General features: G+C 45.7%; 1 protein-coding gene across 1 annotated transcript in view; it reads left to right on the top strand.

Annotated features, from left to right (window-relative positions):
* Positions 1-2,788: 2,788 nt before the first annotated feature.
* The window catches only part of CLMN (calmin), a 51,195-nt gene continuing 39,823 nt past the window's right edge, over positions 2,789-14,160 (top strand). The window contains 2 exon segments of the mRNA XM_089663815.1: positions 2,789-2,855; positions 4,375-4,508. Of these exon segments, the coding sequence (XP_089519941.1) occupies positions 2,789-2,855; positions 4,375-4,508 (201 nt within the window).

The following is a 14,160-nucleotide window of genomic DNA, read 5'->3' as shown; positions in this document are numbered from 1 at the left end:
GGAGAAAGTACAGAGAAGGGCAACCAAACTGATAAGAGGCATGGAGGAGATCAGCTATGAGGAAAGATTAGAGGAATTGAATTTATTCTCTCTTGAGAAGATTTATACACAGGATATAACTGGATATAACATTTATAGTTACAGTTGATCCAGGGAATATCCGATTGCCTCTTGGGGGATCAGGGAGGAATTTTTTTCCCAGCAGGAGCAAATTGGATCGTGCTTTGCTGGGTTTTTTGCCTTCTTCTGGATCACCTGTGGGTGTAGGATTATAACTTTTTTTTTTTTAATGGTTGAACTGGATGGACTTTTGTCTTTTATCAGGCAGACTAACTATGTAACTATCTGTGGGAATATAGGCCCATTTGTGAGGTCAGGTTCTGATGCTGGATGAGAAGACCTGGATCACAATTGGCATTCCAATTCATTCCGAAGGTGTTCAGTAGCGTTGAGGTCGGGGTCTCTGTGCTGGACACTCGAATTCCTCCACACCAAACTGGTCAACCATGTCTTGTCGTTGGATGAGAAGACCTGGCTCGTGATTGGCATTCCAGTTCATTTCAAAGGCGTTCAGTCTGTCAAACCAGGTCAGGTTCTGATGCTGGATGAGAAGACCTGGATCACAACTGGCATTCCAATTCATCCCGAAGGTGTTCAGTAGAGTTGAGTTCAGGGCTCTGTGCAGGACACTCGAATTCCTCCACACCAAACTGGTCAAACCATGTCTTGATGTTGGATGAGAAGACTTGGCTCGTAATTGGCATTCCAATTCATCTCAAAGGTGTTCAGTCTGTCAAACCATGTTTTTATGGAGCTGGTCATAAGGAGCGCAGTCATGTTGGAACAGAAAAGGGTCTTCCTTCAACTGTTGCCACAAGGTTGGAAGAGCACAATCGTTTAAAATGTCTTTGTATTAGGACGTAGTAACAGTACCCTTTACTAAGGATGAGCTTGGGTTTGGTGGGTCCATGTGGCCCTTTTAGGTCAATGATGTCACAAACATCCGTACCCCTTTTGTGTATGTCTAGCTGGAAGACGGGGAATGACCCAGCTGTAGCTGATTGGGTCAGACGGAACCCAAACACATCCCTCCCCTTCACTGGAGACACACGAACTCAATCATTTGAAGAGATGTGTACACACTTTTTGCTGTATGGATTATTTGCTCCACTGTGGTAGAACTTATCTTCACAACAGAATTCATTTTGCTGGAGGTTTAGATTTGCCACTAGAGGATCGGGGAAGGACAAAGGTACAGTTTAGAGGGTACTTTGAGATTAAGGCCCCATGTACACGGGACGTTTCTGAACGATGGAAACTGACTGCTGGAAAACGTAGGTTAAAAAATGTCTGTTTAGCCGCGTTTGCATAATGCGTTTATGCGCGTTTTTGTGCATTTGTGTTTAGAAGCGTTTTTTAAACATAAGTACAGCAGAACCTCCCAAATGCCCAGAATGCACTGAAAATTAAATTATGAGCTATTTAAGACTGTTTCAGAGAAATACAGAGAGTAGAAGCAGAGACAGCAGTATGTGTTGAGATTAACTGAGGTGTGAGTTGATCATTAACATTTCTTTTGTTGCCAAGGGTGGGAAAGGTGTCTGGTGGAGTCATTAAGGTCACCCGGCAGGGGGTCTTCATGAGGAGTTTGAGGTGTGAATTGGTCATTAACATATGTTTTGTTTCCAAGGGTGGGAGAGGTCTTAGGTGTGAATGGTCATTAACATATCTTTTGTTTCCAAGGGTGGGAGAGGTCTGAGGTGTGAATGGTCATTAACATATCTTTCGTTTCCAAGGGTGGGAGAGGTCTGAGGTGTGAATGGTCATTAACATATCTTTCGTTTCTAAGGGTGGGAGAGGTCTGAGGTGTGAATGGTCATTAACATATCTTTTGTTTCCAAGGGTAGGAGAGGTCTGAGGTGTGAATGGTCATTAACATATCTTTTGTTTCCAATGGTGGGAGAGGTCTGAGGTGTGAATGGTCATTAATGTCTCTTTTGTTTCCAAGGGTGGGAGAGGTCTGTGGTGTGAATGGTCATTAACATATCTTTTGTTTCCAAGGGTGGGGGAGGTCTGAGGTGTGAATGGTCATTAACATATCTTTTGTTTCCAAGGGTGGGGGAGGTCTGAGGTGTGAATTGGTCATTACAATGTGTGACAAGCTTGGTAGGAACATCCTGTGTTCAGTGTTTTGTCCATCTGAGTACCTTGAAAACTCTTTGCATGCATTTTTCATGATGAAAAAAATGCTCTGGACAGCATCGGGAACTGGAAGAGTTAAAAAAAAATTTCAGACGCAAACACTTATAAACGCAATTTGACGCATTTAGCCACGTTTATAAGCGGTTTGCGTTTGAAACGCTGATAACAACGTCTGAACGCAAGTTTGTTGCGTTAAAAAAAAACGACAGTGAACTCAAAACGACTGTAAACGACTGTAAATGACAAGGTGTACACGGACACATAGGAGAACATTAGGGAGAGTTCAGGGGCTGCTGAAAAAAACGCTGAACAGCTCCTAAACGTGAGTTTATCAGCCGCAGTGTAAATGGAGCCCTAAAGGTTCAAAAAAGTGTCTACAGGCTTTGCCGACTGCCTGAAGTTCTCTTCCTTACCATTTCGGCCGCTGATGATATATACAAAGCATGTCAGTTATTTGTGCATTCCACACCTCCCAGCCTAGCCGCCCTCTCCTCCCAATAACAATCATTTCATTGCTGAGGAGGGCTGACACCTTTATAGGGCAAACTGACAACCTGCAAAGCATCGGACGGCTTCACCCACCGAGATGCATCAGACGGAACGCGGCGTTCATTTAGGCAAGGTCAGCGCCGCCGTCCTGCAGACGCAGCTCAGTAATTAAAGACATCTAAGCTGGGCTTCTGTGTGCGGCTAATGAAGGCTGCCATTGTTTGTGTCACGTAATGTCACAATGAATCAGGGTCCTTGATGAAAGCGATTCTCAGGCTTCAGTGCCTTGACGTTCACAAACAGACTCGTGATAAAAGGGAAACTTTGAAGAAAAATGAAAACATAACTCCCTACTAGATCGGGATTTGTAGCTGTAGCCTCCCTAGCGGTCTGATGATGTCAGTATTTCTGTGCTCAAAGCGGTACATTTTTTTGCATGGAAATATGTATTTTTTATATTGTAGGCCTGTAATTCTCAGGAATAACTCACTGAAATCTGTCCGAACAAGAGTCTAGTAAACATCCCGGGGAGGATAAAACTGGAAACACGAAATCATAAATTATAATTTAATAAATAATCATAAAAAATAATAATATAATAATAATAAATGTAATTCAATAATATAATGAAACCAAAAACACTGAAATGTGAAATAGAGCGCCAAGTTGGCCCATCGCTGAGCTCAGTCGCAGAATCGTTTTCAGTGTCTGATGAGGAATTTCCCCCACCAATCATTATCACTCAATTCTGCAAGTGGTTCTGATTTACTATCGCTGTTCTCTAGCCGGTCTAAAACCGCGTCTGACCTAAAGGGACGCTTTTTGGACGCCATGGACGTTTCTCAGTTTCCAGGCAGAAAGAACAGTAAAAATGCAGGCAGGGCGCCGGACAAAGCACTCGGGACAAAATGTATGTGAAATGGGTTGATACAGGAATGTTATACTATGGGATTTTAGTGAATGTCACTTTTTGTCATTTTCAAACTTCCCGCCAGTTCCGTCCCCCGTACGTCCCGACGCTCGCAGGGGACGGAACCCGGAAGACGGATGCCGGCATCGGCCGGACTACATTGCCGGGGACACTGCAGGAGGGACATCGCGGGAGCGCAGGACAAGTGGTTCTGATTTACTATTCTGTTCTCTTAGCGCTTAAAAGTATTTAAAAGTATAACAGTATAAAATTATATTTAAAATTGTTGACAGTTCGTGATAAAGTGCTTGATACAAGAGTTGATGGTGATGTCAAATTCCAGTGGCGTGCCAGTGAATAGTAAAAATACGCACTCACCAGATGCGTATCTTTATCTGGATCAAGAGGGAGAAGAGTCCGTTAAAACGGCCCAACTCATCCATCCCATCCTGAGAGGGGGACCTCTGGTCATACTAATTATATGCGTATTTAAAGATACGCATCTGGTGAGTGCGTATTTTTACTATTCACTGGCACGCCACTGGAATTTAAAGTCACCATCAACTCCTGTATCAAGCACTTTATCACGAACTGTCAACAATTTTAAATATAATTTTATACTATTATACTTTGAAATACTTTTAAGCGCTGCACTTTAATGCATTTGAGTTTTATGAGGTTTTACCTTTACATGCAATCGCTGCTATATTATCGAGTCTCACTGATTTTATATTTATTGCATACGTGAGATTTCAGTGTTCAGATTTCCATAGACTTTAAGGCCGAATTATTTTGTAGATCCGTATTTCTTGTTTTATTCATCGACTTTTTTTTTTTCCTTCTAGCTGAACGGGAAAATGTACAGAAAAGAACGTTCACGCGGTGGATGAACCTTCATCTGGAAAAGGTATGACGAGATATTACTTATTCCTCCGGGCAGACACTAAAAACGAATCCTGGAAGTCTGCTACATAGTAATTTACTCAGGAAAAAGTATGTTTTTTCATCGCTAATAGTGATTCCCCCCATTTCTTGTACCATTGATGCCTGTCACAAGGCAAAGAAGTCCTGGCAGGGATTCTGAGTGCCATTAGAAGTCCTGGCAGGGATTCTGAGTACCATTAGAAGTCCTGGCAGGGATTCTGAGTACCATTGGAAGTCCTGGCAGGCATTCTGAGTACCATTGGAAGTCTTGGCAGGGATTCTGAGTACTATTGAAAGTCCTGGCAGGGATTCTGAGTGCCATTAGAAGTCCTGGCAGGGATTCTGAGTGCCATTAGAAGTCCTGGCAGGGATTCTGATTACCATTGGAAGTCCTGGCAGGGATTCTAAGTACCATTGGAAATCCTGGTAGGGATCCTGAGTACCATCGGAAGTCGTGGCAGGGATTATGAGTGCCATTATAAGTCCTGGCAGGGATTCTGAGTACCATTGGAAGTCCTGGCAGGGATTCTGAGTACCATTGGAAGTCCTGGCAGGGATTCTGAGTACCATTGGAAGTCCTGGCAGGGATTCTGAGTACCATTGAAAGTCCTGGCAGGGATTCTGAGTACCATTGAAAGTCCTGGCAGGGATTCTGAGTACCATTGGAAGTTCTGGCAGGGATTCTGAGTACCATTGGAAGTTCTGGCAGGGATTCTGAGTACCATTGGAAGTTCTGGCAGGGATTCTGAGTACCATTGGAAGTTCTTGCAGGGTTTCTATGGGTACCGTTGGAAATCCTGGCAGGGTTTCTGTAAGTACTGTTGGATATCCTGGCAAAGATTTTGTTAGTACCTTTCAAAGTCCTGAAAGGGATTCTACGGGTACCATTGAAATTCCTGCCACTGTTTTTACTGTACCATTGGGGAAGTCCTGGCAGGGATTCTGAGTACCATTGGAAGTTCTGGCTGGGATTCTGTAAATATCATTGGAAGTCCTGGCAGGGATTCTGAGTACCATTGGATGTTCTTGCAGGGATTCTTTGAGTACCTTTGGAAATCCTGGCAGGGATTCTGAGTACCATTGGAAGTTCTGGCAGGTTTCTATGAGTACCATTAGATGTCCTGGCAAGAGTTCTGCAAGTACCTTTGGAAGTCCTAACAGGGATTCTACGAGTACCATTGAAATGCCTGCTCTGGTTCTTTATGTACCATTGGACGTTCTGGCAGGGATTCTGAGAGCACCACTGGAAGTCTTGGCATGGATTCTGTGAAGACCATCAGAAGTCCTGGCAGAAATGTCAAGTACCAGCCAACTGTTGGAGTCACGCTCCATTGATGGATCCTCCATAACACAGGATGAATAATTGGGTCAGACATGTGACACCTTAGTGTGGACCTCCTAGGGGTTGCAGAACAATCATTTGTCTGGGTATCACATGATATATAAGATGGTGGTGGTGGTCCACTCCGAACCCAAACATCAATTTTGAATGAAGTCGACCATTAAGAGTGAATGGTGGCCGCTCCATGTCATGGGACCCTCTCAATTCAAGGGGCTAATTGTATCACCTACCTGAATGGATCCGCGCACCAATGGGCACCTGTCATTGACCATCAGTCCTCTCCTGAGAGATTTTGGCTTTTGTGAAAGTTATTAGGTGAGGCTCCTATGAGGCTCCTCTGTGCAGGAAAAAAGAGAACGGTTTTTTTTTGGATGGAACATAGACTGCGACCCCCCCCCAATTCCCTCCCTCCCCCTCCAGTCCCCCCCCCCCCGCTCAACCCTGCTAGCCTTCACCTGTCAAAGTGAAATCATTTGTTGGGACGTCTGCTCTCGGGAATAACTCGAGCCAAAAAATCCATCACCGAGCTTCCGTCTACAATTGTACGGGACGGACTGTGAAATCCAATTAATGATTCGCAGAGGCCGAAGGAGGGGGACAGCAAACGCAGGGCGAGTGTTAGAGATTCCGCTTCGGCTATAGATTGGCTGAACATTAAAAATGCACAGCTAACCGTCCAGCGGAACTGAATGTACCTTCGTTCTGTGTGAACTGACCAGCATTTCCTCGCAAGTTTTAGGGATTTTTCTCATATTGTGTAAAGCTTTGGCTGTTGTGTGAGCGAGGTTAGATCGAATGTTCTTAGGGTATTTTTTCTTCTGGTTGAATGTTCTTAGACTATTGTTATAGGTGATTGTTTTAAGGTCGGCCATAGAAGGAGCGATTTTCTTTCTGCACCAGGAGAAACCTGCTAGCGTCTATAATAGGCTCTAGCAGTAATTGCATGGAAAATCTGACAGGCTGGCTGTACCCAAGTTGATCGATTGATCAACTTGGGTACATTCAGCCTGGCTATACATGGCTTGAATCTCGGCCAATCCCTGCTGAACCGTCTGAGAATTTTTTCTCTTCTGGTTGAATGTACCTAGGCTATTATTTTTGGCTGTTTTTGATGGACTGTTAGCCATTGTTTTAGGCTATTTTTTCTTCTGGTTGAATGTTCTTAAGCCATTGTTTTAGGCTATTTTCTCTGCTGGTTGAATGTTCTTAGGCTACTGTTTTTGACTATTTTTGATGGAATGTTCTTAAGCCATTGTTTTAGGCTATTTTCTGTTTTGGTTGAATATTTTAGGCTATTGTTTTTAACTATTTTTAAAGGAATGTTGTTAGGCTATTGTTTTAGGCTATTTACTCCTCTGGTTGAATGCTCTTAGGCTATTGTTTTTGACTGTTTTTGATGGAATGTTGTTAGGCTATTGTTTTAGACGATTTTCTCTTCTGGTTGAATGTTCTTAGGCTACTGATTTTAACTATTTTTGATGGAATGTTGTTATGCCATTGTTTTAGGCTATTTTCTCTGCTGGTTGAATGTTCTTAAGCTATTGTTTAAGTCTATTTTCTCTGCTGCTTGTATATTCTCAGGCTATTGTTTTAGGCGATTTTCTCTTCTGGTTGAATGTTCTTAGTTTACTGTTTTTAACTATTTTTGATGGAATGTTGTTAGGCCATTGTTTTAGGCTATTTTCTTTTCTTGTTTAATTTTCTTAGGCTTCTGTCTTGAGCTATTTTTGATGGAATGTTCTTATGCTATTGTTTTAGGCTATTTTCTCCTCTGGTTGAATGTTCTTAGGCTATTGTTTTTGACTATTTTTAATGGAATGTTGTTAGGCCATTGTTTAGGCTTATTTTCTCTTCTGGTTTAATGTTCTTAGACTATTGTTTCAGACTTTTTTCTCTTCTGGTTGAACTTCTTAGGCTATTGTTTTATGCTATGTTTGATGGAATGTTCTTAGGCTATTGTTTTAGGCTATTTTCTCTTCTGGTTGAATGTTCTTAGGCTATTGTTTTAGGCTATTTTCTCTGCTGGTTGAATGTTCTTAAGCTATTGTTTTAGGCTATTTTCTCCTCTGGTTGAATGTTCTTAGGCCATTGTTTTAAGCTATTTTCTCCTCTGGTTGAATGTTCATAGGCAATTGTAGGGTAAAGTTTGGTTTTAAAATTGAGTATCAACCAGGTGAAAACAGCCTAAAAAAGAAAGTGAATGCAGCCATCACATCTAAGAATTAGTAAGCTGCTATATAATAAATGTTTGCTTTTGGGTTTATTACTGCTTTGACTTCCTCATCCTGAAAGTATTTAAGCCTGCACTTGTTGCTGCAAAAGCTTCCGGCGGTGCTGGGGTAATGGCATAAATAAAAGCTCGGCATTCCAGACTCGGCCTGAGACCTGCAGGCCTGGACTGTGTCAGTTACTGGAGAGCACCGATCTCCCCTCTGGTCATTTTCTAGGCTGCCTAAAAAACTGACATTTGGAGTTATGGGGCCCCCAGCACAGTTGACCCAGACACTGATCGATGGCAGTGAGTGGGGGTACTGGGGGGGGCACAGGCCCTCCTTTGTCTGCTGGGTTTATGTGGGCCTTCTGATGTGCGGGATCGAGTGCAACCTTACATCATGGGTGCACCACACCTTCCACGGAGCCCGTGCCAACACACACGAGCCACACCGACTGACAAAAGCACCTTTGTTCTGGCATGCATGGCCTTCATCAGAGACCTGGACTTCACCTCCCTCACATTTTCCACCTGTTATGTATGTGCTGTGTATTGTTCTCATTTCTAATAGCCTAAAATAAATCTGAATCTGGGTGACCCTTCGTTTTCTAAAGCATTGTGTATTGTGTATCAGAAGCAATTGCTTTTTGTAATTATTATTGCGATTATTTCCCATTTTTTTAAACCTTGATGGCTTCTGCTGATCACTGCAGCTTCTTTGCAGCCACTTCCTGCATAAATGCACTCAAGCGATGGTTGCTTGCAATTTCTCAGGGTTGGTTTCACGATGGTGTCAACTGTAGGCTGTGCCATGATGGTGTCAACTGTAGGCCGTGCCATGATGGTGTCAACTGTAGGCCGTGCCACGATGGTGTCAACTGTAGGCAGTGCCATGATGGTGTCAACTGTAGGCCGTGCCATGATGGTGTCAACTGTAGGCCGTGCCATGATGGTGTCAACAATGGACAGTTCCATGATGGTGTCAACAATGGACAGTGCCATAAAGGTGTCAACAATGAACAGTGCCATAAAGGTGTCAACAATGGACCTTGCCATGATGGTGTCAACAATGGACCGTGCCATGATAGTGTCAACAGTAAACAGTGCCATGATGGCGTCAACAGTGGGACGAGTCATGATAGCATCAACAGTGGACTGTGCAGTGATGGTGTCAACAGTGGACCATGCCATGATGGTGTCGACAGTGCACCGTGCCATGATGGTGTCGACAGTGGGCCGAGCTTTGATGATGTCGACAGTGGACCGTGCCATGATGGTGTCGACAGTGGACCATGCCATGATGGTGTCGACAGTGGGCCGAGCCTTGATGGTGTCGACAGTGGGCCGAGCCTTGATGATGTTGACAGTGGATCTTGCCATGATGGTGTTGACAGTGGGCCGAGCCATGATGGTGGACCTTGCCATGATGGTGTTGACAGCAGACCGTGCCATGATGGTTTCAACTTTGACTGTGCCATGATGGTGTCAACAGTGCACCGTGTGATGATGGTTTCGACAGTGGGCCAAGCATTGATGATGTCAAGAGTGGACCATGCCATGATGGTGTCGACAGTGGACCGTGCCATGGTGTCAACAGTGGGCCAAGCCTTGATGATGTCGACAGTGGACCATGTCATGATGGTATTGACAGTGGACTGTGCCATGATGGTTTCAACTTTGACTGTGCCATGATGGTGTCAACAGTGGACCGTGCCATGACGGTGTCAACAGTGGACCGTGCCATGACGGTGTCAACAGTGGACCGTGCCATGACGGTGTCAACAGTGGACCGTGCCATGACGGTGTCAACAGTGGACCGGGCCTGTGTCAAGTATTGAAAAACGCTCTATTGGAAGTCAGTGAGGCAGGGTGGCAACACATTCTCTACAAGTATAGAAGGTAAACTACTGACGTCCCCATTCCCTATGTAACTGGCATGAACAAGGGGCAGGCTTGTCTGTAGTCCAGCCTGGGTGACAACCATTTCTCCCTCCTTAGATACAGTGGAGAAGTGAGCGTAGCCACCCAGGGACAGGAAGTATGTCTCACTGGTAGGTTCACCACTTAAACAATGAAAAGATCACATTAAATGCAAGCCTCACACCTACGGACTGATACTCTGTAGTATGTTACATTTTTCTTTGTGGGTTTAGACACACTTACAAAACATTTGCTGTACGAATGTCACACACACCCTGGCGCATGCTGTACAAATTTTGCCTGTAATTCCTCTAATAGATGAATTCCCATGATCTTGCGCTCCATCTAGTGGCCAAAATGCAGTACAGTTTTCTGAAATACCTCAATGAGAAAATATATCACGTTTTGGTCACTAGATGGAGCCGACGATCATAGGAATTCATCTATTATGGAAATTACAGGCAAAGTTCGTGCCGCCTGCGCCAATGTGTAGAAAATAGACCCCCTAACTGTAACTGTAATAGCCAGCTGCACTACACCCCATGGTGCCTTTGCAGGGGAGTCCTCCTTGAAGGATGATCAGCTCCCTGGATGGGGGTGTTATTCGGTCGGAATGTTCTGCCTGCACACAGAGAAGGTCGGGATCCTCAGATCTGAAGTACAAAAAAAATCTTTTAGAATCGACTAAGCGGCTGGTTGCTGCAGCTTTGTGTATGGCGGTGCAGAATGCGTTCAGTGCGGGGGTGGGGGCGGGGGTGGCGTGGGGGGGGGCGGAGGATTTATACACGAGAGGCTCCTCAATGGCATTCAAGGACATTAAAGAAAATCAAAGAGACAAAATCGCTGACTTTCCTCCGGACGGGGAGGGGGGGGGGGGGGGCTGGTTGTGGGACTCTTGTTGTTGGTCCTTTTGGTGCAAAAAACAGGGAATTCCAGATTTAATGTATTCCGCTTTATCTCCGGCATCGCTCTACACCATTGATGGGACTGCAGAGGGCGCCGCAGCTGCTCAGACCTACTCATTGGCCAGACCAACTGAAATAGGAAACTGTCTGTGTTGCTGCTGTGCTATTAGTTAGATTCGAGCCTGCACCAGATAATAATGGCACCAGGGCAAGGTTTGCTCAGGGGCCACGTAGACTGCAGACATAGTACAGGAGACGGTCAGAGACTGCAGACATAGTACAGGAGACGGTCAGAGACTGCAGACATAGTACAGGAGACGGTCAGAGACTGCAGACATAGTACAGGAGATGGTCAGAGACTGCGGACACAGTACAGGAGATGGTCAGAGACTGCGGACACAGTACAGGAGATGGTCAGAGACTGCGGACACAGTACAGGAGATGGTCAGAGACTGCAGACATAGTACAGGAGATGGTCAGAGACTGCAGGACATAGTACAGGAGATGGTCAGAGACTGCGGACATAGTACAGGAGATGGTCAGAGACTGCAGACATAGTACAGGGGATGGTCAGAGACTGCAGACATAGTACAGGAGATGGTCAGAGACTGCAGATATAATACAGGAGACGGTCAGAGACTGCAGACATAATACAGGAGATGATCACAGACTGCAGACATAGTACAGGAGATGGTCAGAGACTGCAGACATAGTGCAGGAGATGACCAGAGACTGCAGACATAGTACAGGGGATGGTCAGAGACTGCAGACATAGTACAGGAGATGACCAGATACTGCAGACATAGCACAGGAGATGGTCAGAGACTGCAGACATAGTACAGGAGATGACAAGAGACTGCAGACATGGTACAGGAGATGGTCAGAGACTGCAGACATAATACCAGAGATGGTCAGAGACTGCAGACATGGTACAGGAGACGGTCTGAGACTGCAGACATGGTACAGGAGATGGTCGGAGACTGCAGACATAGTACAGGAGACGGTCAGAGACTGCAGACATGGTACAGGAGATGGTCAGAGACTGCAGACATAATACAGGAGACGGTCAGAGACTGCAGACATAGTACAGGAGATGGTCAGAGACTGCAGACACAGTACAGGAGATGGTCAGAGACTGCAGACATAATACCAGAGATGGTCAGAGACTGCAGACATGGTACAGGAGACGGTCAGAGACTGCAGACATAGTACAGGAGATGGTCAGAGACTGCAGACATAGTACAGGAGATGACCAGAGACTGCAGGCATAGTACAGGAGATGGTCAGAGACTGCAGACATAGTACAGGAGATGACCAGATACTGCAGACATAGCACAGGAGATGGTCAGAGACTGCAGACATAGTACAGGAGATGACAAGAGACTGCAGACATGGTACAGGAGATGGTCAGAGACTGCAGACATAATACCAGAGATGGTCAGAGACTGCAGACATGGTACAGGAGACGGTCTGAGACTGCAGACATGGTACAGGAGATGGTCGGAGACTGCAGACATAGTACAGGAGACGGTCAGAGACTGCAGACATGGTACAGGAGACGGTCAGAGACTGCAGACATAATACAGGAGACGGTCAGAGACTGCAGACATAGTACAGGAGATGGTCAGAGACTGCAGACACAGTACAGGAGAAGGTCAGAGACTGCAGACATAGTACAGGAGATGGTCAGAGACTGCAGACATAGTACAGGAGAAGGTCAGAGACTGCAGACATAGTACAGGAGATGGTCAGAGACTGCAGACATAGTACAGGAGATGGTCAGAGACTGCAGACATAGTACAGGAGATGGTCAGAGACTGCAGACATAGCACAGGAGATGGTCAGAGACTGCGGACATTCTACAGGAGATGGTTAGAGACTGCAGACATTATTACAGGAGATGGTCAGAAACTGCAGACATGGTACAGGAGATGGTCTGAGACTGCAGACATGGTACAGGAGATGGTCAGAGACTGCAGACATGGTACGGGAGATGGTCAGAGACTGCGGACACAGTACAGGAGATGGTCAGAGACTGCGGACACAGTACAGGAGATGGTCAGAGACTGCGGACACAGTACAGGAGATGGTCAGAGACTGCAGACATAGTACAGGAGATGGTCAGAGACTGCAGACATAGTACAGGAGATGGTCAGAGACTGCGGACATAGTACAGGAGATGGTCAGAGACTGCAGACATAGTACAGGGGATGGTCAGAGACTGCAGACATAGTACAGGAGATGGTCAGAGACTGCAGATATAATACAGGAGACGGTCAGAGACTGCAGACATAATACAGGAGATGATCACAGACTGCAGACATAGTACAGGAGATGGTCAGAGACTGCAGACATAGTGCAGGAGATGACCAGAGACTGCAGACATAGTACAGGGGATGGTCAGAGACTGCAGACATAGTACAGGAGATGACCAGATACTGCAGACATAGCACAGGAGATGGTCAGAGACTGCAGACATAGTACAGGAGATGACAAGAGACTGCAGACATGGTACAGGAGATGGTCAGAGACTGCAGACATAATACCAGAGATGGTCAGAGACTGCAGACATGGTACAGGAGACGGTCTGAGACTGCAGACATGGTACAGGAGATGGTCGGAGACTGCAGACATAGTACAGGAGACGGTCAGAGACTGCAGACATGGTACAGGAGATGGTCAGAGACTGCAGACATAATACAGGAGACGGTCAGAGACTGCAGACATAGTACAGGAGATGGTCAGAGACTGCAGACACAGTACAGGAGATGGTCAGAGACTGCAGACATAATACCAGAGATGGTCAGAGACTGCAGACATGGTACAGGAGACGGTCAGAGACTGCAGACATGGTACAGGAGATGGTCGGAGACTGCAGACATAGTACAGGAGACGGTCAGAGACTGCAGACATAGTACAGGAGACGGTCAGAGACTGCAGACATAGTACAGGAGACGGTCAGAGACTGCAGACATAGTACAGGAGACGGTCAGAGACTGCAGACATAGTACAGGAGATGGTCAGAGACTGCAGACATAATACAGGAGACGGTCAGAGACTGCAGACATAGTACAGGAGATGGTCAGAGACTGCAGACATAGTACAGGAGATGACCAGAGACTGCAGGCATAGTACAGGAGATGGTCAGAGACTGCAGACATAGTACAGGAGATGACCAGATACTGCAGACATAGCACAGGAGATGGTCAGAGACTGCAGACATAGTACAGGAGATGACAAGAGACTGCAGACATGG

The sequence above is a fragment of the Staurois parvus genome, unplaced genomic scaffold (assembly GCF_062004578.1).
Source record: "Staurois parvus isolate SC_StPar_1 unplaced genomic scaffold, SC_StPar_1.0 ptg001774l, whole genome shotgun sequence".
NCBI classification, from domain to species: domain Eukaryota; kingdom Metazoa; phylum Chordata; class Amphibia; order Anura; family Ranidae; genus Staurois; species Staurois parvus.
Note: the sequence above shows the minus strand (reverse complement) of the source record. Positions and strands in the feature narration are given on the sequence as shown.